We start from the raw sequence: 25,857 nt of genomic DNA on the forward strand, positions 1-25,857 counted from the left end.
TACCTCTATCCAGAATCCTCAATGCCCTCTTTGTATGGAATAAGAAGACTTCTCTGCCTCGCTCCATTAAGGAACGGGGCAGAATAGTGTAAAGGCCAGTCACACTAGCAGGGTCAAATCCCAGTTAGGTCATTTAATAGCTGTGTGACTTACACCTCCCTGTATTGTACATCAGAGTGTTCAATTGTAAAATGGGGAGGAGTACCTTACACCTTAGAGTGGTTGATGGGATTTATATTAGGGCATCTCTCCCTAGAGGCCGCTAATTCCGTGAAAGGGAACCACGGCCAGACCGTATCAGGCTGCTGCTACGTGTCCGATGATTCAAGAAAACAAGTCTGTCTCAACTTTTTGTTCCTTAAAACTGAGTTCGCCTGGCTACGTGAAGGCTACTAAGCCAAAGAAAGAATGTGAAATCTTTAGGCATTATCATCCCTAGTGTAGACACAGAACCGGTATTCCCACACCAAGTCCCAGCCAGCCAGCCAATCAGACGCATTTTGCAATCTGCCAGAATTAGAAACCCGGCTAGCGCAACTCCAGACCTCCCTGGCGCCACGCCCAGACCCGCTACCAGCTAGCACATGCGCAAAAGTGACTCCTTCTGGCCTTGGGGTTACTTCCTCTTTCGTGAAAGGGGCTGAAGTCTCTCACGCATTGACAGTTTTTTTAAATCCTTACACCTCTCTCGGGGGAATTTTTGTTTTTAATGCCGTCATCAACTACCTGGAATTTGAATCATTTTGCTTTCCCATCACCGTGGAACTTTGACCTTCAGTCTGAGGAACGTGTCTCCGAAGAGCTGGCACCCGTCCGTGGTGCAGGTCTCGCGAGAAGGCTACATCTCTCGCGTTACTTCCTTGTTTCCAGAATCCTTAGCGCGAAGTGGGAAAACACTCATTTAGGTCAGCTTTTTATGATCCCTGCGGTTTCTTCAGTGGCTTCCCTGTTGTTGGTTCTCCGTGAGAAATGGCGGCTCCAGAACAGCCGCTTCCGATGTCGAGAGGATGCCAGAGCTCTGCTTCGCTTTCTCCGCCGCGGGGCGACCGAACCCTTTTAGTGAGGCACCTGCCAGCCGAGCTGACCGCTGAGGAGAAAGAGGACTTACTGAAGTATTTCGGGGCGCAGTCCGTGCGCGTCCTGTCCGATAAGGGGCGACTGGTAAGGGCGCGCCGGTCCCGAGCCTCCGGGGAAGGCCCTTGGCCATTGACCTGGGGAGGGGGAGTTCTGACAGAAGGAAGAGGACAGAAAAGAGTGAGGGAGATGCGCTTGTGTAGTGGGGGCTTCCCAGTCTTTCCTCCTTCATATCAAAATATCTTGCGTCCCAAGTCAAGTTTTAATTGGCTCGAGCCTAGGTTAGTCTCCGCGCTGCGGAAAAGGGCAAGTGAGAAAGGCAAAGAAGAAAAACTGAAAAGAGAAGCTTAGTTATGTTCCATTTTCCCATCCTGGGAATCTCGAAACTCCTCTGCATTTGGAGGTATTTCTCTTAGGCTCAAGAATACTCTCAGAAATATGTAACGAAGGACTGTTTAAAAATCTTGGTTTACTTATAAGCCAGCGTCAAGACATTCATCAAAATAGAGGAGAAGCTACACTAGTCAGTAACTTGAGTAAACGAAGTTACAGGATTTCTACTAAGTTTTTGACGAAGATGTTCTTCATAAAAAATTTCCAACGGAATCCTTCAGGGAGCAATATTTTAAGACTGTTCAAAGTCCAACACTGGGAGGTACACAATTACTTTATTTTCCTTTATACCTGAAGATGTTTTAGATGAGTTCTCTCCATTAAAATAGCAGTGGTGATGTTAAGTTTCTGCCAGATGACCTGTGATGGGGCGAAACATCAGTGGTTAAAGTCTCCCCAGGTGTTTCTAATAATGCAGCCAGGGTTGAGAATTACTGAGTTAGGAGAAAGACCAATTTAAACTTTGCATTTGTCTATATAGAGGAAAGTTTAGATCATAGATGCGTTATACATGGAAGATATTTTATATTTTTGGATGGTTTAAGGGTGGTCCTCTGTGTATAGTAGGGGTTTTTAAACTTATGGACTGTCGAACTACTTGAAAATATATGTAAAACATGCTGTGTGTGTGTGTGTGTGCGCGTGTGTGCCCCTTTATATGAGAAAGTCTTTCAAAGAAGTTTGATCCTAAACTGATTAAAAAGCAGTGTACTGAATTTAGTAATCAGTTAAATGGTCTGGATTTCCTGTCCTTTTCTGTGATTTTATTAATGTGTCAAATCACTGTCAGCTGGTAAAATATCAGACTTCCTTATGAGAAATTATATTTGAAATAATTTGTACCTTGTTTTTCAGAAACATACAGCTTTTGCTACTTTCCCTAATGAAAAAGCAGCTATAAAGGTATGACTTTCTTTTCTATTATTAACAATTTTCTGTTATCCAGTTTTAGTTCAAAAATGGAGCATAATGTTAAACAATAGTTTTTAAAAGCAAAAGGGTTTGTATTTTCAGAGTCTGCCCCATACGCTACATTTGGTTTGTCATCTGGCAGATTTTGCCCAATGTTTGGGCATAAGACTAGTAGATTAACTGGAACATGAATTAAAATTGAATTGTAATCTCGTATGTAATTAAAAATGACAAGTTCTAAAGGATGCAAACATTGATAAATCTCTGTAACTGTTGCAAGACAAGATGTTTTAAGCATTAAATGGAAAATATATATATATTTAAAAAAAATCCTAGGGGATCATTTGCAAAGGAGGTGACCTTTGAGGTAGACCTTTAATGATTAGTTAGATTTTGAGAAGAAAACAAAGGGAGATGGACCTTCCAGGTTTAGAGAACACTAAATAAAGCTGTGGGGCATGGAAAGTTCTAAGTGGAGCAAAAACTAAGAGTTGAAATTGAAATAGGACTTGGAAGATAGGTTGAGTCTAAATTTGGGTGGAAGAGAGGGAGGGATTGAATTTTGTTTAGTAGTTATTCTTAAGGCACTTGATATATTTGAGCTGACCAGTAATATGGTCAGGTCTGTGAAAGACATCTGGTAGAGTCTGGATATGGAAAAAGAGTAGAGTTAGAAAGACCAAATGGGAAAGCAAAGATAAGAGAAATGTTATAATGGCTAAGGCAAGAGAAAGGATCTGAATAAGGCAGTAAGAAGATAAAGAAAGAAGTAGATATACATTTGGTAGAGATTGTGTTTGTTGGTCCTGTGATCCCTGTAGATGTAGTGGTTGAGAGAGAGGGAATACTTGGAAATTTTTGGACTGAGTTATTGGGTTATTACATTAGTTGACATGAAGGGCAGGATTCAGAGGATGTTTGCAAAGGTAGGTAATGAATTCACATATCTATTAATTTTGTGGAGCCTGTGGGCTACTTCTGTGGAAATATTTTAAAAACAATTAAAAATATGGGCCTAGAGCTGAGGCAGGGTTAAAAATGGAGTTTCCTCAACAAGGTAAATGGATATGGTTGCCCAAAGGGAGAAGAGCCAACAAAGAAGACTGGGAGGGAGAAGTTAAAAAGGAAGTAGAACTAGAAAATAAATTCTCATGGATGCAAGGAGAAGAGAGTTTTAAGAAGATAAGATCCTGTGATGACACAAGGTGAAGAATGAACACAGTCTATTAGTAAAGTATTTTTATTGTGAAACTATAGAAATGACCCAAATTTTTATCAGTAAGAGGAAAGGATACTTTAAATTGTAGTATATCCATACACTGGACTACAACCCTCAGAGAATGAGCTCAAATGAATATGTACTAATAAGGAATATAGCCCAGATAGAGTACATGAATAAAGTTGCAAAACATTATATAATATGTAACCTTGGAATTTTGGAAAACTAGTATCAATACTGTGTATGTTAGTTTATAGAACAAAATGTAGCAGAGCTATAAACCAAATTGAATAATAAATGTCTTTCTCCAAGGATGGGATTACAGAGGACTTTCACATTATATGTATTAAAGTATAGGAAAAATTTTTTTTCAGAAAAGACCTTTTGAAATATAGCATAAAAAGTTTTTAGTAAAATATGGTAATGAAAACCACCTTGTTTTAGAGTCAAGATTAACTTGGGGGAGAGGGCATGGAACCAGTCATTGTCTAGCATTAAAATTTAAAAGCCATAACTTTGAAAAGAATGTGTGACATACATTTTGAGAGGAAGAAACTTAAAGCAATTCAGCAATTCAGCCGTATTTCAGATAATCAAAGGCTCACTGATAGTAAGAGGTCTAGGCTGATTTAAGGACTTGAAAATTATTGAAACATATAGAAAATTGCTTTGTATAATGGAGTCGAGTAAGGATGCATAAAGATGGTAGAATAAAATTATCGTCCCTGTTGGGCTTCCCTGGTGGCGCAGTGGTTGAGAGTCTGCCTGCCGATGCAGGGGACACGGGTTCGTGCCCCGGTCCGGGAAGATCCCACATGCTGTGGAGCGGCTAGGCCCGTGAGCCATGGCCGCTGAGCCTGCGTGTCCAGAGCCTGTGCTCCGCAGCGGGAGAGGCCACAACAGTGAGAGGCCCGCGTAACGCAAAAAAAAAAAAAAAAAAAAAAAAAATTATAGTCCCTGTTAAGGCCTAAAGTTCCATTTGTTCAAAAAATATTGAGTGCCTGCTATTTGCTAGATGCTGCTTTAGGTCTTGGGATATATCAATGAATAAAACACAGATTTATGCCCTCATCGGAGCTCACATTCTCAAAGGGGAGACAGACCATAAATAATAGCTTAATGAGTTTAATATTTTAGAAAATGATAAATGCTATAAGAAAAGAACCATAGGATCAGGAGTGCTGGGTTGGGAGGATTAAACTACAGTTAAGGTGGTTATGGTCATATTTGAGCAACATTTTAAAGGAAGTGAAGGAAGTTAGCTAAGGGAATTTTGGGGAAGTGCATTCCAATAAGAGGAATAGCTGGCATGCACTAGCTTGTGGCTAAAGCAAAAAAAAAAAAAAAAAAAAATGAGGGGAGATACTGAATTTGAGATCAGAGAAGTAAGAGGGCCATATCATGTAGGTACTGTAAGGACCGTAGATGTTACTCTGAGTAAAATTGGGAGCCACTGTAGTATTGTTAGCAAAGCAGTAACATAATTCACCTTATATTTAAAAGTATCACTTTGTGTTGAGAGTAGATGGAAGGCAGGGAAGAGTAAAAACAGGGAAATCTGTTAAAAGGTTATACTGTTAATTCGGTCCAGAGATGATGGTTGCTTGGACCATGATGTTAGCAGTGGAGATGGTAGGAAATAATCAGATTCTGGATATATTTTGTAGGTAGAAGCAAACAGGATTTCTCAGTGGCTTGGATATGCAATGTGGGAAAGAGGTGTTAAGGATGGTTCCAAGATTTTTGACATGAGTAAATGAAAGAAGGGGGTTACCACTGGAAGGTTCCAGATGGAGAACATTTGAGGGGGGATGGGGAGAGAAGATTCAATTCCTGAAGTCTTAATTTTAAAACATTTAAAATTAAGAGAAGCTTTCCAGTAGTTTGGATATATGTTCCTGGATTTAAGGACAGAGGTTTGGGCTGAAATTATAAATTGGGAAATCATCAACATAGAGATGGTTTTTAAAATTAGAGTGCTGGATTAGATAGAGAGGACCAATAATAGACCTCTGGAGTAGGACAGCATTAAGAGTTTGAGATGGCATAAGCCACAGTGATTGAGGAGTAGAAACCAATGAGCTGGGAAGAAACCTGTAGGAAATTATAGTGTCTAGACACCAAGTGAAGAACATGTATGAAGGAGGGAGTGGAGTGATTGTGTTAAATGCAGTAAAATGAAGATTGAGAATTGACCATTGGTGTGGCAGTACAGAATTTGTTGTTTATGACAAGCAGTGTCAGTGGACTGATTAAGGCATGAACCTGATTGGAGTGGGTTTGAGACTGGATAGGCAGAGAGGAATTTTAGATAGAGGGCATAGATAATTCTTGAGTTTTACTGCAAGAGTAATTTAAGGCGGAGTGTGGGGTGGGGGCGGGTGGGGGAGAATGATAAGTTGGATCAACAGATAAAGAAAAAATATTTTTTAGGATGGGAGAAATCAGACTATGTTTGTATGCTGATGTCGATGATCCAATAGAGGACAGAAAATTAGCAATGTAGGTAGGAACACACCCTGTACAGTTCCAGAGAGCAGAAGAGAGGCTGGGAATTAGTATACAAGTAAAACAACTAGATTTAAATAAAAACATGGATTGTTAACATATGATAACAGATAGAGGATAGAATATGTGGAGGCAGAAGCTGGTAGATGGGAACTTATGGTGAGAAATCTGAAGTTCTCATCTTGTTGCTTCAGTTTTCTCAAAGTAGGAAGCAGTATCCTAGGCTAAAAGAATGGGACAGGAGTATTGTGAGGTTGAGGAAGAAGGAAATAGTACAAAATATTGTCTTAGAGATTGGTAGAAAAAATGAACTAATATAATATATGACGGTGGCTTCCTTAAGGGTCACCCTCAGAATTGTGGTTGTGAATTTAAAGTGAGACTAGCCCAATTCATTATGTTTGTTTTTCTAACCATTTTCAGCTGCCTGGGTATAGGCAGCATTGTATTTAACCAGATCTTAGTTTTCCTAAGTGATTGGAAGCAGTTGCTTAATAAGTAATGAAGCCTTGTTAGCCTGAGATGAGAAATGGGTAAGAAATAGCCAAGGAAATGTTAAGAGCGTTAACAAAAAACATGTATAAATTATTTTATATATGGTAGCTAACAAATAATTTTGGTACAGTTATTAATTTTTTTTTTTACTCTTCCAACTGAAGGCATTGACAAGACTTCATCAACTGAAGCTTTTAGGTCATACTTTAGTTGTTGAATTTGCAAAAGAGCAAGATCAAGTTCATTCACCATGTCCTTCTTCAAGCACTGAAAAAAAGAAAAGGTATGTAGCTAGGTTTTCGTACATTTTAAAAGTGTTTTTTTAAATCTGTTGTATTGCTCTTGGATTGTTTTCAGACTAGCAGGTAAATAATTTGAAACAGTAAATGGTTATATCTTTCTACTGAATCTAGTACATTAAAGCAATATATTTGTTCATTCCTAATTGTGCATCAGCAACCTGAGTATTGATTTAATATTAGGAATTAATCAATGTGAAATGGGAAAAGAGTAGGGAGAAAAGCATTCAACTTTAAGTGGAGGGAAGGTAACTAGTATAAAGTCCTTGTGTTAGATATAGCAAGGTGTCATGAATAGGTGTGGCCTGGTATTTGGGTCCCAGCTGTAATTCTTTGTAGTTATATAACCTTTATAAATTTGCTTTACACCAGTGGTTCTCAAAGTATAATCCCTGTACCAGCTTCATCATCTAGGATCTTGACTGAAAGAAAGATTCTTAGACCTTAACCTAGTCCTACTGAATCAGAAATTTGGGGTATTGGGGGTGGGGAGGAGGATAGGCCCCAGCAGTCTGAGTTTTAACAGACCCTCATTGATGTACATTGAGAAAATTTGTGTGCCACTGATTTATACCATGTGAACTTCAGTTTTGGTGGGGCGGGGGTGTCAGTGAGATTTATCATAGCATCTTCATAGGGTTGCTGTGAGGAGTAAATGAAAATGTGCCATGCCTTCTATAATATCTGGAATAGATACTCTTTTTCATTGGTGTTTACTTAAATAGTTGAAAGTTTTACTTATGGAACTGTTTTCATAATGCCTTGTTTGAAAAGATGATATGTCATTTATTTATTTATTTATTTATTTTGGCCTGCGTTGGGTCTTTGTAGCTGCATGCAGGCTTTCTCTCGTTGCGGCGAGCGGGGGCTATTCTTCGCTGCGGTGTGCGGGCTTCTCATTGTAGTGGCTTCTCTTGTCGTGGAGCATGGGCTCTAGGCGCATGGGCTTCAGTAGTTGTGGCTCATGGGCTTAGTTGCGCCACGGCATGTGGGATCTTCCCGGACCAGGGCTTGAACCCATGTCCCCTGCATTGACAGGCAGATTCATAACCACCGTGCCACCAGGGAAGCCCAGTATGTCATTTTTGTATGCAATTTTTCATTCTATTTCTAAAGGTAAGATCAACTTTGATTCTGTTTTTCTTAGGTCTGATGATACTGTGGAAGATGATAAAGAAAAGAAAGAACTTGATTGTTTAACCATAGAAAATGGAATTGCACCAAACCATGGGTTAGCATTTTTTGTTTGTATTACATTGTTCTTTTGGTTTTGTTTTGGATAGGTGGTGTGTGTGTGGGATGTGTGTGTATTGCAAATAAGATAATTTTTTAAAGAACATTTTATTATGTATCGTGCATATTTTTAATGTGCTGATTAAACATACTGAGCTCTAAGAGTTTGTCACTGAATTTGGTTCCATTAAAATGTTCAGTTGTAAGATATTCTCTGATAAGAAATGCCGTATTCTTCTATAATGCAATCAGAAGGCAAGTTTCTTTTTAAATGTAATCAATTGGATCTGTTATGAACAGAGTACTCTTACTGAATCATTTGAGCAATTTGTATGTTATTAGTTTACCTAAAATGAGTTATTGATATGAAGCTTATTAAAACACAATAAGCATTTTAAAATATTTTTTTTAGGCTGACTTTTCCTCTAAATTCATGCCTCAAGTATATGTACCCACCACCTTCAAGCACAATTCTAGCAAACATAGTAAATGCTTTGGCAAGTGTGCCTAAGTTCTACGTACAGGTAAGTAGAATAAAACGTTCCTCAAAGTAAGTACTTGTACAACCTTATATGTTACTTTTCATGCTAATTCTCAAACTTTTTTTTATAATAGTATTAGACTAATTCCCATAGGGACAATGATGTTTCAGTATTTTAAAGGTGTCTTCGTTTGTGCTGCTATAACTAAGTACCATAGCCTGGATGGCTTTTAAATAATAAAAAAATTATTTTTCACAGTCTAGAGGCTGGAAGTTGGAGATCAGTGTGCCAGCATGGTTAGGTTCTGGTGAGGGCCCTCTTCTGGGTTGCAGGTGGCCGTTTTCTCTTTGTATCCTCATGTAGCTGAAAGAGGGTGAGAGAGCTCTCTCTCATGCTTTTTATAAGGGACGCTAATCCCATTTATGGGTGTTCTACCCTTATGACCTAATTACTTCCCAAAGGCCTTATGTCCTAATACCATCCCATTGTGGGTTAGGATTCAACATAAGAATTTTGGAGGGGGACACAAACATTCAGTCCATTGCAAAAGGTAATAAAAAATTACTATATTCAAGTAAATGCTTTTATAAACTATAGCTTAAAAATACTAACATGTTTAGTATTAATAATACTAATAAACATAAGCTAATTTGGGAAATATAATTTCTGGTAATTCTTTGTTACTTTAGCATACACCTTTTCCTTTCTTAAAGGAAAGGACATAGAGGACCCCTCAGCAAATGCTTGAAAGTACTGACAATAAAACGTACTTTTAAGTACAAAATATAGATGATACTTCTTTGTTGTACTTCTCTGTTTCATAATTTCACAATAATCAAGGGGGAAAAAAAGCAGTTCAGTAAATTTTTATATTGTAAGAACATGACATTTTTAATAATGAGAATAATTGTATTCGTAGAATTGACAAATATTTTAGGAAGGCTAATCTTCTGAGATACACCAGTGCCTGAGATATACTAGTTTAGCCCTGTCCTGGGATTATAAAGGCAAGAGGTGGTCCTTCCTTTGCACTAAAGTAATGAATAGTGTTATTGCAAAGTTTTTAAGTACATAGAATATCAGATATGAGTTGAATCATCATTTTTCTATTTTATTTTAAATGTTTTACCACTTTTATTAAGGTGCTTCATCTTATGAATAAAATGAATTTGCCCACACCTTTTGGACCAATTACTGCAAGGCCTCCCATGGTAAGAAAGCTCTTAGAATTTTCAAGATTCAAAATTTCTCTTCTTGAGGTGAAATTATTGAGGCTAAATTTTACAAATGTTGTGCCAGTGACCTCTAATGTCAGAGAGGTCTAAGCCTGCAGATCAAGAAGAAAGAGAGAATTATATGTGTGGGAGTTTTTTATGCTAACATTTCATTGACTAAAATTCAGGGGAAATCTAACTGCAAAGGAGGTTTGGAAATTTAGTCCAGCTAAGTGCCAAGGAAGAAGAAACAAGTTTTGTGATCAGCTAAAGGCTGCTAAGACAAGTGTTTCATCAATATATGTTGAATGTGTAGAAGAAAATCATGAGGTAGAGAGATGCGAGAATCATGTATCTGAAAGGAAATGGTTTTCTAAACATCATAGATTACCATAGTATTTTTGCTTTGTTCTTTTAATTAGTATGAGGACTATATGCCACTACATGCTCCTCTTCCACCTGCATCTCCTCAGCCACCAGAGGAACCTCCTTTGCCAGATGAGGATGAGGAATTATCTAGTAAAGAATCAGAATATGAAAGCAGTGATGATGAAGACCGTCAAAGGTTTGCAATGTCAAATAATATTTGTTTAGATTCTAAGAAACATAGAATATGGGAGAGAGATTCTCTTGCTCTTCTTAAGTTTTGCATACACTTCTTCATAATTCAGGGTCTTTAGAATTTGTCTATCCCCAGCTCCCCATCGTGCTATAGATTAAGACCTGAAACTGGATATCAAGACTTAAGGGAACATTTTTGTATTATGAATAATTTTTTGGATTGATGATTATGGTATACAGTTGATCCTCATTATTTTTTGATTCTGTATTTGCAAATTTGCCTACTTGTTACAATTTATTTATGACTTTAGCACCAATAATTACAGTGCTTTTATGATCTTCTGAAGACAGCATGTGCAGAATGGTGAAAAATTTGAGTCTCTTGACATGCATATTCCTAGATGAGGTAGAACAAGGTGACATTCTGCTTTCTTGTTTCAGCTCTCATACCATAAACAAGTGTCTTTTTCACTATTTGTACCGTGTTTTGCACATTTTTGTGCTGTTTCTTGTTGATTTTGCTGTTTAAAATGGTCTCCAAGCATAGTGTTGAAGTGCTGTCTAGTGTTTCCAAGATCAAGAAGGTTGTGATGTGCTTTATGGAGAAAATGCTGTGTGTTAGATAAACTTTGTTCAGGCCTGAGTTATAGCACTATTGACGGTGAGTTCAATGTTAATGAATCAACAATATATATTAAATAAGGTGTTCTTAAACAGAAACACGCACAAAACCAGGTATGTATTGATCAACTGATGAAATGTGAGCACATGCTTGCAGGAACATCACTGCCCTAGGGGCAGTGATCCATTATTCACTAATTCAGTGTTTGTGGAGACTTTACAGAACAAAATTAAGTTGTATTTCTGTTTTTGTCAGCTTATTCCCCTGGACTTTATTCACCTCAGAATAATTTCTAGAGCAGTTCTATAGGATTTTATACAAAAACATTCACAAAAATTACTGCAAATGAATAATTCTTTTATTGGTTGTTCTTGATGATCTACATATATTTTGTTTAAAGATTCTGGCAAAAAGCAATAAATTGTTAATAATGTTCAGGTATATAATCCACAGCATAGCCTAAGACAGGAATTGCTAAACATTTTCTGTATAGGGCCAAAGAGTTCTGTTGAAGTGGAAAGCAGCCATAGATGATACCTAAATAAGTGGATGTTGCTATCTTCCAACAAAACTTTTTATTTAAAAATAACAGACACTGACTAGATTTGGTCCTTCGGCTGTAATTTGTCAACCCCTAGCCTAAAAGACCTGTGTAGGCCAATGATGGAAATCTTAGGCAGATATGCACAGAAGCAACCAGATACAGAAGGAGTGGTTGACAGGAGTCAAAATCCAAGCAGAGAATCTAAGCAACATATATAAGTAATCAGCAGCAATTTGACTGTTACTGAGGCAACGTCCACTTGAGTAGTGGCTCCATATATTTTCTCTTTCTGAGGAAGGAGTGAATAGAGTATCTGTCTTGAATAGAGACAATAAGGAAGGCTGGCAGTTCTTAGTAGACTAACTTGTTGCTAAATAAAGAATGTAGAACATTGCAATGGGCTAATTACTTAACCTGTAAATTTTATTTTCTTTATAAAAATAATAATAGTAATGATAAATGCTTTAATAGACTAGCTAAAACCATTTTTGTTTTTGTTTATTTAGGTTTCCATTTAGGGATGTAGTGAGGAATCCTGCTAATTCATCTTGAGTCATGAGAACAAAGCCTTTGCATGAACTAACCTCTGGTTTCATGCTTCTCTGTTATCTTCTGGAAATATTATAAAATATGCCACTATGTATTTGTCAGCAAATGTCTATTGATTACTTACTTAACATATGCCTTGCACTGTGTAGAGTCTTAGTATACTTTGGGTGAGCAATCTATGAATATAGACATATATTTTGTATAACTGGATTTATTCATAAATTTTTTGGTAAACCATGATTGTTAAGAGGCTTTAAAAATTTATAACATGTTTTCATTTTTCCTCGCTTAAGGAAAAAAGGTTTAAAACTTATTTTAACCAAATTCTTCTTCACTACATTTTACTGTGCTTGTTTTGCTTTCAAATTTCACAAACTTAACTCTGGAGAAGTAGAGCTGTGACTAGTGATTTTTGAACTTGCTCTGTGGAAGCACTATATCTGATCCTGTGGAAGATCCAAGAAAGCCTAGACAAGATCTATTCTAGATATTATTCATAATCATAATGGAGATAAGCTATGTATAAGGTATCAATTGTCATCCCTTGATTGATTAAGCTACTTCAGAGTATAGTATTTGAAAACTCTGTTCTCAAGTATCTTGTTTATATAATGATGCTTTCCAACAATTATGCACAAAATATTTTAAGTAAAAGTACTTAAGTGCAGGTTCTCTTTAATAATTAGAATATGAATCAAAATAATTTTACTATGTTCGCAAGGTCTTTTGAATATTAGTCAAGAAAAGAGCAATAAAGTTACAGAGATTATATTTAGTGTATTTTGTTTAACTTTTTGGCATCAAAGTTCAGTCATTTGGGCAACTAATAATTTTTTTAGTAAAACATATCTTTAAAAATTGCAATTAAGTAAATTCCAAATTCCTTCAAACTAAGATGAAAGTTGAGCAAGGAGATTTGTAACTTGAGCTTTTGTCAGATTGATTATATCTTATTTGATGGCTTAGAAATTATAGTTATGCCATACAAATCATTTTATAATTTATAAGCTCAATACAAATTTGTTTAACAAAAGCAGTTATAAATAGCTATGCTTCTACAAAAAGAAATCTTTTCTACTTTTCTTTCCTCCAATGTAGAATGACCAAACTAATGGAACTAGCAAATCTTCAGCCCAAAAGACCCAAAACAGTAAAGCAGCACCATGTGAGAAAAAAGAGAAAAATAAAGGATCTGTTGAATATGCCATCATCTGCTTCACACAGGTAATTTTGTTTTGGATTATAAGATAAGGGTTTTGTATGTACTTTGTCTGATTGCTTAACTCAAATCATACCTCACTCTGACTTTTATTTCATCAGTCCACTGGTTTACCAGTGACTGCTTATTTGCCAAATTCACAAGTATCCTTAATTCTCAAAGTTGACCAGCATTTGATACTGTTGACTACCCCAGGTTTCAAAATTGTCCACCCTTAATTTTACATTCTCTTTTTTTATTTCTCATCTTATTTCCTCTCTTCCTCTTTTCCTTCCTACTTTTTTCTTTTGTGACTTTCTCTTACTCACTCACTTGCTTTTTTTTAAAATCCTGGATTCCATATACTCCTGTCCATTGTCATTTTCTGTTCATATATTTATGCTCCTTGTTAATATCATTAATTTTTCAATGGTTCACCTGTTGCAGCTAATAGATTCCAAATCTCCATTTCTAGATTTAACCTCCTGAGATCTAAAGTCTTCATTTCCAGCTTCCTATTTGCATACTCAGTGTCTTGTAGGCACTTTTAAGATATTATCCAAAACAAAATTCATTTACTTTCCTTTCATTATCTCTTTCTCCTCCTGCATTCACAGTTCTGATAATGGCATCCATCACCAGTGTGTTTATATGAAATTTTGTTAATTTCTCCTAACTCCACTACCTGATATCAAACATTTTTTTACTTCAAAGTACCCTACCTGGTAAAAGTTCACATGTAGTACTGTACATGTACATGGCTTAGCACACAGGTCCCACCTTTAAATATTTATCAAATATGTGATAAGTTCTCTGATAAATATTATGTGGTTTGGAACATTCTTCCAAAGCTCAATGCTATCTTTTCAAACAGTGAGTTAATAGTCTTATGGGTAAGTAAGCCATATGCACAGATGACTGTTACATTAGCAATTATAATAAATGGCATAAGAAGAAGATGTAACTAAGAATGAAGGGTTGTGAGGAAGGAGAGGTCACAGCCAGTCAAGAAATCTGGAAAGACTTTAAGAGATAGGAGACATTTGAGCTGGGCTTGAAGGATGAGAGGCAAAACTTAGGCAGGGAAGAGATATTCAGTGTGAATGAAAAAGTGAGTTTCCAGAGGTAGGAAAATTTGGTGCGTAGGAATAGAAATGATGAAAGGGAAAGCTAGAAGGATGTGGAGAAAACTGCCTTAAATGTTAAGTTATGGTGTTTGAATACATTGAGGGAGCCATTGTAATGCCATTGATATTAAAAACAAGAATTTCTTTCAGACTTTGTCACCTTGTAATAAACTTTCCAGGAAAATTATGTAGATGTTGGGTAATGGTCAGGGCTATGGGTACGAAAGAATTTTATTAGGTATAAATTAACTTCCGACTATGTCTTAAACTTTCAGTTAGAGTAGAGAAATGGCCAATGAAATAGTACTTATTACGTGTATTTCGTTTGAAATATATTGTCCTTTTTTTCCTTTTTCACTGATTATCTGACATTTTGCTTAACAAATTTTCTTTGAAATTATGGCAGAAATTGTACTTGCCTTTTTGCCATGGAATTCAATGTATTTTAATATCTTAATCAGATGAAAATTGCCATTAATTGCAATTTTAATTTTATTCAGCTTTTCTACAAGGTAAATTTCTCTTGAACTTGTAAGTAACTATAAATTGAGGAAGAAGTTTGTTAAAATGATCTTTTTACATTTTTAAAGGAATGGGTCTTTGGGTTCTTTTTAAATTATTATTTTATGTTAAGTATACACAATATGATGCATATTTCCCATGTATGTATGTTTTGACACCACAGTCCCATGCTTTTGATCTGTAGCAGCACCAAACAAAAACTAATACAGTTGACCCTTCAGCAGCACAGGTTTGAACTGTGTGGGTCCACTTATATGCAGACTTTTTCTCAATAAATACTACAGTACTACATGATTTGAGGTTGGTTGAATCCCTAGATATGGATCCATAGATACAGAGGAACCATGGATATGGAAGGCTGATGAAGTTATATACAGCTTTTCAACTGCTGCAGGGTTGGGGCCCTTAACCCCTAAGTTGTTCAAGGGTCAGCTGTAATGTGAACCAATTAAATTTACCAATAGCCACATTAAAAGATAAAATTAATTCTAATAATATATTTTATCCAACGGATTATATCTGAAATGTTATTTTAACATATAATTAATATAAAAAGTTATTAAAACATTTTATATTTCTTTTTTCACACAATGTTGTTAAACTCTGGTGTATATTTTATACTTAGAGCATAAATACAGCAACATTTCAAATGCTTATTAGCCACATGTGGCTTCTGGCTACTGCATTGACCTGCATAGGTTTATTATATATAGTATATAGAATACAGTGCATAAAATGCTTACATTAAACACAGAATGAACTTTTTTGCTTATTGGTAAATATCCTGAAGTTTAGAATCAATAGTCCTAAAGTCCTATCTCTGTCATTTACTGAGTGACTTTATGCAATTTCTTAACACCCTTTAGCCGCAAACTCCTTATCTGTCTAAACTAGGAATTTAATAATACCTATATGAGAACATTTGTTAGGATTTATTGAAGTTAAATGTAAGTTACTTTGTTCAATGCCTATAGTGTGTTTTATCAGTGTTAGCTTTTTAAATTTAAAGTAAATATGAAATAATGTTTTACTCAAAATTTTATTTGCAATTACAAAGTAATGCTGTGATTGTTTGTAAACAGCAGTTTACATCCAGTGTTGTTACCTTCGGATGTATTTGACCAACCACAACCTGTAGGTAATAAAAAAATTGAATTCCATATATCTACCGACATGTCAGCTGCATTTAAGAAAGATTTAGAAAAAGAACAAAATTGTGAAGAACAAAATTGTGGTAAGCGTATTCTAGTTCTTTAACATGCTATGTAAAAATTCTTCTCAGTTTTTTTTGTATTAGAATTAAATTTTATATGTTTTTTTTTAGTATTTGTGAATATATTTAAAATATGCAATTAGGTCTTTGTTAGCGTCTTAGAATACTATCCATTTTAAACTTTTTTATATAACTAAAATTGGAGCTTAGTGGTAAGATTGTCACAGTTACCTTTTGCTAGTAATGAACTCTAGGGTGTGGTTTAGTCTCGTTTTTGCTGATGTTTACACTCAAAATATGATAAAACAGTTTCTTGTATTGATCTGTTTTTTCATTGCTTGTTATATGTGATGCTCTGGTTTTATTAGTACAGTTGTATTATTGGTTAGGAAAACAAGCAGTGTGATTATTTTTTGGGTTGTAGATTTCATGTAAAAAAATTTTTTTTAATCCAAAAGACATGGAAGATTGTTTACAAGATACTATTTGTTAAGTTTGAAGATAATGTATTGAATTACAGATTTTTTTCTGCTTATTTTAAACATTAATTTGATGTTATACTACAGTGGCATTTCTTTGTTCTTTAATTTTTAAATTTCAGAAATAATACCAGCTTATAGAAAATATAATCAAAACAGGAGCATATAAAGTTTTAAAAAGTTAACACCTCAAACCCCACTTCCCTATCCCAATACTTAGAGATAACCATTGTTAATAATTTGGTATGAAAATAGTCCTTCCAGATCTTATCCTATACTTGTGTATAAACATTTTATTTACCCTTACTTTTTAAATTTTTTTATTTTTTTTATTTTTATTTTTTTAATTTATTTATTTTTTTTGTGGTACGCGAGCCTCTCACTCTTGTGGCCTCTCCCTTTGCGCAGCACAGACCCCAGACTCACAGGCTCAGCGGCCATGGCTCACCGGCCTAGCCGCTCCGCGGCATGTGGTATCTTCCCGGACTGGGGCACGAACCTGTGTCCCCTGCATCGGCAGGCGGACTCTCAACCACTGCGCCACCAGGGAAGCCTCCTTACTTCTTTTTTTAAATAGCCATCATGGGTTACATTTTTATGGCTGCATAGCACTCCATAGTATAGTTATAACAATCTTTATTTAATTATACTCTATTGATAGAAGTTGAGGTTGTTTCCATTTTCTTTATTATTACAGAAAATTCTGGAATATACGTTTTTGTACATATATCTTTGAGCACTTGTGTGAATATAGGATAGAGTTCTAGTAAGTATTGCAAATGTACTGAGTGATAAACTGTAACTGGTTTTAATTCCTGTCTCTCTGATGGTTAGTGAGAATGCATTGCCTTTTCAGATAGCTCCTTTTTTGTTTGTTTCAGTATTTATATTTGTATTTTTGTATGGTTTTCTTTCTTATCTCATGGCTAGTCACCCCTTGACACAAGTTTTTATTTTTTTAAGTTTAATTTACTCAAGGATTTAGACCTTTGTGAGGGGGGGACAATCGTCCCATTCTGCATCAACGTAGAGTAATGCTGAATTAACAGTAAAAACAGTTTTAAAAGTTTTTTTCTTACTGATGCCTTCAGGCTACAGGAGGTCTGTTGGTACGACGGTTTTTCTATGTTATGAGGAGACTTTTATAATCCTAAATATGGCATGTTATTTGCATCATTTTCACAGCTTTTTTAGGGTTTTGTTTGTTTTTTTAGGTAGTATAACTAGAATTTTTCTACTGAATGTTTACTCCTGTCCTTCCCAACCCTCTCCCCCAAGTCAGTTTAATTTTTGCTGAAGGTAAGATTCATGTTTTCTGAATGCAATCCATTATGTTGCTATGTTGTAAATTTAAAATTTATAATCGTTTTTAATTTTCCTATTTGAATAAGTAATTAAGTGCGCAAATACTTCTTTTTCCTGACTTTGATTAGGATTGGCTCTTTTTTTTTTTTGGTGAGAAGCATAATGGATGTGTTTTTAGTACCCTCAAATGGAAGTGTCTTATTTTATGATTTTCATGTTCTAATGGCAGAGTTGAGTAGTCATGATAGAAACCATATGGCCTGCAAAGCCTAAAGTATTTACTGTTTGAGCCTTTATAGAAAAAGTTTGCTTATCCTTGTTTCAGAGTATTGAGAAAAACACCGAAGAGTTTTTGTGCTAGAATATATCTTAAAAATTAAAAATGGAGAATAAAAACTGTTTTGAAGGGAGGGATTTTTAATGGCTGATGTCAATGTTAACTCTTAGACTTACCTGCTTCTGAAGTTGATGAATCCAATATAGGATTTGGAAAAATCTTCCCAAAACCAAATTTGAGCATCGCAGAGGAGATTAAAGAAGACTCTGATGAAATGCCATCAGAATGTATTTCTAGAAGGGAGTTGGAAAAGAGCAGAATTTCTAGAGAAGGTAATTTTCATGAAATAAACCAGCATTTATTCCATTTTACATTTCTTTGGCCCTTCAGAAGCAAAACAAATCTCTTCATGTTGTTTACTTTATTCAAAGCACATGCTTCAAAACATCTCTCCAGTTAATGTTTTTAATCACCACTTTTGGTATTTAGTACTCACACTTTATAGGGAGGAAAAGCATCTCTCAGTATAATGTTTCCAGTCTATATTTATTTGGAAGAATGTTTTCATTCCTGAAACTTATATGACATGTTAAATCAGTGTGGCCCACAGTCTGGAATTCTGTATTCTGGATACAGTTGATAGACCATCACAGTACTGTATCTGAGATGTTTGCAGAGCAATTATTTGTCTAAAAAAAATAGTTTTAACTATTTGGTGATTAAAAGCCTGTGTTTATGAATTTTATATCGTAATGTGATAGTTTTTTACTTCTTAATGGATTTTTCTTGTTTTAGTATATTTTAGGAAAATACTTAGGGGTTTTAGATTGACATGTAACACATTATAATTTTTCCCATAATAATGGGAAACAGACTTCCAACTGACATATTTTTGCCTAGAACATCTAGTTGTCAGTAAAGATGGTTATTGTCACTAAATAGGAGTAGCCGTATAGAGATTCAGAAGCCACAGTTTGCCTGAAATACTTGATTATTACATTTGAGTACTTTATTTTTACATTTGAATATATTGGTGCTGGTAGTTTGGGAGATTGACTTTAAGCAAAATAATTACACAAATATTTGGTAGCATCTTTATTTGCTTTAGTTTTTGTAATAAAGTAACTCATCTTAAAGTTAAGCTTTACAGAGTTTTAACAGAAATATTTTATTGGATAAATTTTAGTTATTCTAGATGCCTGAAAGTTTTAAACTTTTTTTCATATCACCACTTTAGATTTTTAATGGGTATTTTTATCCCATTAGTAACATTGCCATTAATTTGTATGGTTTTAACATTTTCTTAATGCTTATTTTGTCTATTTAACAGATATATTTGAATGCCATTATAGTTTTTCTTTGAAAAATTGATGAAACTGTCTTAATTTTGTATCCTTGTTTTGTTTTTATATAAGAAATGGAAACACTTTCAGTTTTTAGAAGTTATGAACCTGGTGAACCAAACTGTAGAATTTATGTAAAGAATTTAGCTAAACAAGTTCAAGAAAAGGTAAGTTGAAATTTATAAATTGGTTTTATTATTTTACATGTTTTTCCCCTGGCTTTCCTTATTAGTCTTTTCCTTGTGAAATTCTAGGACCTTAAATTTATTTTTGGAAGATACGTTGACTTTTCGTCGGAAACACAACGCATAATGTAAGTGTCATGTATATTCTCAAATTGTGTTTTGTTTTTAATCTGTTAGAAATTAGCCCTTTTTTAAACATTATTTCCCTTTTAGAGATTAAAATTATATGAAGAAATTGCTCTTTTAGACATCTAGAGCAAGAGTCAGCAAAGTTCTTTTTAAATTGACAGATAGTAAAAATTTAATATTATACTAAAATAGTATGGTGCCTGTTGCAACTACTCAGTTTTGTCTTTGTGGCATTAAAGCAGCTGTAAACAATACATAAATGAACAGTAATGGCTGAGTTCCGGTAAAGCATTATTTATAGAAACAGGCCTCAATCCCTAGCTCTAAAGCAGTGGTTCTCAAACTTTAACCTGTGTAAGAGCTTATTAAAACCATTTCCTTGGTCTATCCCTAGACAGTCTGATATTCTAGGTTGAGATAGGGCTCATGAATTTGTGTTTCTAAAATGTGTATGGATGATGACTAAGCTGCTGCTCCAAAGATTACATTTTGAAAACTAGCATTTTAATGACTCATCCAGGAATATATAGCAGTCAGGCAGAGTTTTAATGACTCATCCAGGAATATATAGCAGTCAGGCAGAGTTTTTTAGATTCTTACCATGGCAGTAACTTCTCTTCGTTCAATTCGGAAGGCTTCCAGTTTTATGAGTGCAAAAGAGAACGATATGATTTGTAAATGATATCAAAGCTAATGTTTGGAGTTAGAATTTCATTCTTTAAAATTTTATAATTGGTTAACTCTAAAGCATGTAAGATCTTGGCCATATAAATTAGAAGTAAAGAAAATTAGAAAAGATAAGGAGAGAGACTTTTGAATGGAGGTAAATTAGATAAATGACTAGTTAATTTTGCTTTAATCTTCATGTGAAACTAATATTTTTAAAGTCTTATCTGGGCTATGTACCTTTTTATATAGGCATGCACAGTGATCACCATGTCTTAAAAAACATGTCCATTTTATATTCATTAGTGACAGATATATCTTATCAGGATAACAAAAGTTTATGTTGCTGGCCATGCAAAATACTGGCCCTTTTCCTTGTTGCCGCCTTTGAATCATGATTATAAGGGGAAATAATTTAAAAATAGATAATATGTGTGTGTGTATATATATAAATATATGTATGTGTCACATAGGTATATATAAGTATATGTATTGTGTGTCTGTGTGTATATATATATACGTGCACACACATATATATATAATGTATATACATTCTTTCTATTTCCAGTATTGCCTGCCATTAGAATTTGAAGGGAAAAGAAAATTCTATATTGAGAAAGCTGTACACATCAAAATGATAAATTAATAATTGTCTCCTGTGGGACTAGTCATGTGAATTTGTTAGAAAACAATTTAGCTGCATTTTTTGATACTTTAAATATTTTTATATGCTTTTACTAGTCTCATAGACTAAATGCTAGGCAGTACTTTAGTTATAAATTAGTCTGTTTTTTTAAGTAGTTTTGAGTATAGTTTCCTCCCCCAAAATGTTGAAAAATGAATACACTAGGGAATAATAGAAGACTACACTTGGAATACAAATTCTGTTTTGTGTTTTTGGCTTTAACTTTAGCGATTGGTGCGACCTTGAAGAAGTCACTCCGTCTCTGTACACATCATCTGTAAAATGGTGGTTTTTGACTAAAATGGTGGTTTTTGACTGGATGATCAGTGAAGTCCCTTCCTACTCTGAAATTCCATGTTACTTTTTCTGTAGTTCCCGTCAGCCCTTTTATTCTTGGTCGTATAGTTTTTTTTTTTTTTTACTTGAGTAAATATCAGTATTAAATTGGCTGAATAAAACTGTTTAAAAATAGAGATATGAAAGAAAAACTTATGAAGTTTGCTTTTATAGTTGCTAGTAATATATGATTTTTAAATCACATATATTTATAACAGCTAAAAAAAGATAAGCACATCATCAAAATAATTCTGTAAGTATTACCTACTTAGAGAATCAATTTTAGAACAGAATATAAAATACAATTTTAGAAAGCCTGAGTAATGTGCTAATCAGATAGTATAGTCGTTTTTATTCTGAAACAGCAAATTTTTAAATTGTTCAACGCATTCCCATTGACTTCATCAGAATTCTTTGACAATTCTTTGAGTCAAAATCATTTTTTCTTCCGTGACTTCTAGGTTTGATATACGCTTGATGAAAGAAGGTCGCATGAAAGGACAAGCTTTCATTGGACTTCCAAATGAAAAAGCAGCAGCAAAAGCATTAAAGGAAGCTAATGGATACATTCTTTTTGGAAAACCTATGGTGGTTGTATCCTTCAAATCTGTCTGTTCCAAGACTTATGGATCAATAGTTTTTAGGAGTAAGGGTATAATTAAAACCAATTTTTATATTATCCTTCATCTCAACAGCTGGTATTCTAGCTTGAGAATACTCAGTTATAAATATATTTAGTTGAGTCAAATGACAATGTTATTTAAATTTTTATTGGAAAATAAGCATCATGAGGTTATTAAAATCCAGCCAAGTGTAAACATTTTACTTAATACAGCTTAAAATATACATACTCATGCTAAGCCTAAGATACTATAGTATCCATAAGTACATTTGGAATCGTTAAAGAAAGATATGATTCATTGTAGTTTTATTATCTTATATTTTATTGTATTATAATTCATATTTATGTTTGAGAATTTTAATAACAAAGTATATATCATTGATTTACCATCCTGCTTTCAGTAGTTAATGCAGTTTCAAACTAGAAATCAGTGGGATAAATGAAGGAGCAAAGGTCTAGGTGTAAAAACTGACTAAAAGAAAAGATATATTTTTTATTTCTTCCTCAGATCATGGACAGCTAGGAGGCAGTCAACAAATATTTGATGAATGACTGAGTAGGGAGACAAATATAGAGATAAATTAAAAACTGTACTCCTACCCTACATCAGGAATTTCTTGACAATTCATTAGAAAAGATTACTTTCATGTTGGTGAACAAAACCTTAATTTTTAAATATTAGCAGTTTGCTCGATCTGCCAGACCAAAACAAGATTCTAAAGAAGGAAAAAGAAAGTGTTAAAAATTAGTAAAGGTAAGTGTGAAGATAACATAATAAAAGGACAAGACTTTCTTGAGATAAAATTAAGGAAAGATAAAAACCTGAGAGAATAGTAATTCGTGTACCTTCTAACATTTTTAAAGGATCCTCCCTCTGACTCTTTCTGTCTATGCAGTTAATTTCCATTAAACTTCACAATTAAAACTATGGAATAAAACCTATTTGTAAAAATTTGGGGAATGAATTTTATAAGGGCAGTGTATCTTTATTAGTCTTTATTTACTTTTTCTTCATAGAGTAAAGCAGTAGTTCTTAAATTTTAACATGTATTATAATCACCTAGAGGGCCTGATAAAACACAGATTACTGGGTTTCCCCTCACCCCCACCCAGAGTTTCTGATTCAGTCGGTCTGCAAGGGGGTTGGGCCTTGGGTAGTCAATCATCCCTAGTTTTCCTGTGGTTAAGGGGTTTTCCAGGATACTGGACTTTTTAATGCTAACACTGGGAAAGTGTCTGCCACGCCAGGACAAGTTGGTTACCCTTGGTGGGAGCTGAGAATTTGCATTGCTAATTACTAATTGTACACCTCGCAGAAATATGTACATATTTTTTGGGAATGAAGTATTTCATCTTTCAAATAAGTAATTTTAATTCATACATAAGTAATTTAATGATGAAAAATGGTAGAATTAAGCATTTTATGTCACATTGATTTAAGAAAGATGAGTAGAAATATATTCCTTTTGTTTTTTATTATTTTAAATCTTTCTGCCTTAGTATACTGGAAGAATGTGAAGTAAGTGAGCCAGAATTACTGATGGTTAAGCTGAAAAAATTATATAAAGAAAATTTTGCCTAATGTTTGTTCCTTTTGGGAGGCACCTTGAATATTTGAATTTTGTTGTAAAGTGTCTATACTAGTATAGTCAGAAGTCTTACAAATACCTTAGAAGAACAGATAAAAATAAACCATTTTCAGTGTATGTTTAAAAAAATCATTTTATTTGTAAATCTAGTATGACAAATAAGAAAAAAATTAAATTGCATTCTGCTGTTCTTCTTTAGAAGCATTCCTGCGTAAATACTGCTGTAATACTGTCATACAAAGTGTATCCTTTCTTGTTGTATCCTTTTTGGGGCAGTGTTTTTTTGATTTTCCTGCAAGTGTTTTGTCTCTCCCCAACCCATTGATCCAGTTTAAGCAATAATTTTTTTTACAATGTATTGAAATGAAGTACTTTAAAAATTATCTGTGTTGATTGAACAAATCTTTTATGGGATTTTTAGATTTGTTGCTAAATTTTCTGTGCTGTCCTTTAGGTTATGTAATTTTTCCAGGGAAAATTAGTGAATCAGGTCAGCTTTTTACTTGGACAATGTATACATTTGCTTTAACACAAACTTTATTCTTGTTTCTTCTATTTATGTATTTTCTAAACCTAATTCAGTAGCATATATGTTTTCTTTTTCATGATGTATCTGGTTTAGGTGTTCTGTATATATAATGTGTTGTAAAATTTGATTGGTTTTTTTTTCCTATTAAAAAGTACATTTGTTGAAAATTTAAATAACTGGATTTCAATGTAAATTCCAAATAAGAGTAGCAGACCTTACATCTGAGGTTTTATTATTGAGATAGCAAGTAGAAGTATCTTTTTTCCTCTTTTTTTTTCTAAGCAAAGTAAAACAAAAGGAATAAGAAAAGAGTAACAGAGAGGAGAATACATAATGTTGACTCAGGGTAGCTCAGTAAGTGGAAAGAAAAATTCTGGTAGGTATGTAAGAGCAGTGGTTTCCAGAATAGTTGATAAACAGAACCACCTGAACAGTGGTTCTCAGTTTTGGCTGCATATTGGAACGACTTGTGGAACTTTAAAAAAAAAAAAAAAGCTGACTAAAGAAAACAATAATAATAAACTAAAAAATATACTGATGCCTGGGTTTCTCCCCCAGAGTTTTGATTCAGTGGTCTGGATTGCAGCATACATATTAGGATTTTCAGATTTCCCAAAGTATTGGTTCTAATGTGCAACCAAAGTTGAGAACTACTGAGGAAGGATTTTTACACATAAAGATTCCTGGACTCTGCCCTAGAGCTAATAAATCAGAATCTCTGGAATCAGGACCAAGAATCTAATTTAAAAAGGTCCCTTAGTAGTTCTAAAGACTGACCAGTTTGGATTCTACTTGTTAGATTAAAATGGCAAGGTGGATCCGAGACACCAACCTAACCATCTAAACTTTTATAAGTAGGAAAATAAAGCACTGGAGCCTTTACATTTCTTTCTTGCAAATCCTGCTATAAATAGTACTATGAAACCAATGAAAAATTCTGTTAATCATTGTCACTCTGAGTACAAAAAGTTAGAGATATTGAAATTGCTGTTACTTTTTTCTATTGGCACAGTTAAAATGTTTTATTTTTTAATGTTATAAACCAGTTTCTGTGTAAGCTGTTTATTTAGACAATTAAAATTTTGTTGTACTGACATGATTCACTAATTTTCTAAATATAAATGTTTTAGCTTTTAGGTATTTTAAAACTAGTGAACTGTTTTATAATCGTGATTACTTTTAATGAATTTCTATGGTATTTTAGGTTCCATTTGAATTTTTCATATCTCTCAAGTGCTTTCCAACTTTGTGGAGACGAAATTGACCACCTGGACTATGGAACTGTGCGTAACAGCTTTTAAAGTGTATTTAAAAATTAAAACTATATGCATTTAAATCAGTTTATTAGAGATATATCACATGTATTTTAATCATCTTCCTCATATATAATAAATTATTTTCTTTCCAATAAAATAATGATCTTAATTTTTCTTTATGTTTTATACATCAAGGAAAGTATAATTTGATAATTACATAAATTTTTATTAAGTAGTTTATTATTAAATATAAATTTTCTTTTATGATTACAAATATTGCCCATTTTTCAT

The 25,857-nt window shown here is 34.1% G+C and overlaps 1 protein-coding gene across 6 annotated transcripts; it reads left to right on the forward strand.

Annotated features, from left to right (window-relative positions):
* Positions 1-771: 771 nt before the first annotated feature.
* RNPC3 (RNA binding region (RNP1, RRM) containing 3) lies at positions 772-25,686 on the forward strand. 6 transcript variants are annotated; one of them, XM_060085889.1, is made up of 16 exons: positions 1,078-1,161; positions 1,555-1,729; positions 2,323-2,370; positions 6,766-6,884; positions 8,048-8,131; positions 8,546-8,657; positions 9,758-9,826; positions 10,252-10,394; positions 13,204-13,329; positions 16,035-16,186; positions 18,397-18,558; positions 19,642-19,736; positions 19,824-19,882; positions 22,032-22,164; positions 22,875-22,946; positions 25,515-25,686. In XM_060085889.1, the coding sequence occupies exons 2-15, from the start codon at positions 1,652-1,654 to the stop codon at positions 22,932-22,934; spliced, it is 1,440 nt and encodes a 479-aa protein (XP_059941872.1). In that variant the 5' UTR covers positions 1,078-1,161; positions 1,555-1,651; the 3' UTR covers positions 22,935-22,946; positions 25,515-25,686. The 6 variants fall into 6 exon arrangements, with proteins under 6 accessions (XP_059941854.1, XP_059941863.1, XP_059941850.1 ...); XM_060085871.1 differs by lacking the exon at positions 1,555-1,729 and having other exon boundaries at positions 772-1,161; positions 16,038-16,186; XM_060085880.1 differs by lacking the exon at positions 1,555-1,729 and having other exon boundaries at positions 772-1,161; positions 10,303-10,394.
* The last annotated feature ends 171 nt before the right edge of the window (positions 25,687-25,857 follow it).

The sequence above is a fragment of the Mesoplodon densirostris genome, chromosome 2 (assembly GCF_025265405.1).
Source record: "Mesoplodon densirostris isolate mMesDen1 chromosome 2, mMesDen1 primary haplotype, whole genome shotgun sequence".
Classification (NCBI taxonomy): Eukaryota; Metazoa; Chordata; class Mammalia; order Artiodactyla; family Ziphiidae; genus Mesoplodon; species Mesoplodon densirostris.

Coding starts and splice junctions, on each gene's coding strand:
- RNPC3 (XM_060085867.1), top strand. CDS start 970: ATGGCGGCTCCAGAACAGCCGCTTCCGATGTCGAGAGGATGCCAGAGC. Junction 13,330..16,034: donor CCATCATCTGCTTCACACAG/GTAATTTTGTTT, acceptor GTTTGTAAACAG/CAGTTTACATCCAGTGTTGT. Junction 16,187..18,396: donor TTGTGAAGAACAAAATTGTG/GTAAGCGTATTC, acceptor GTTAACTCTTAG/ACTTACCTGCTTCTGAAGTT.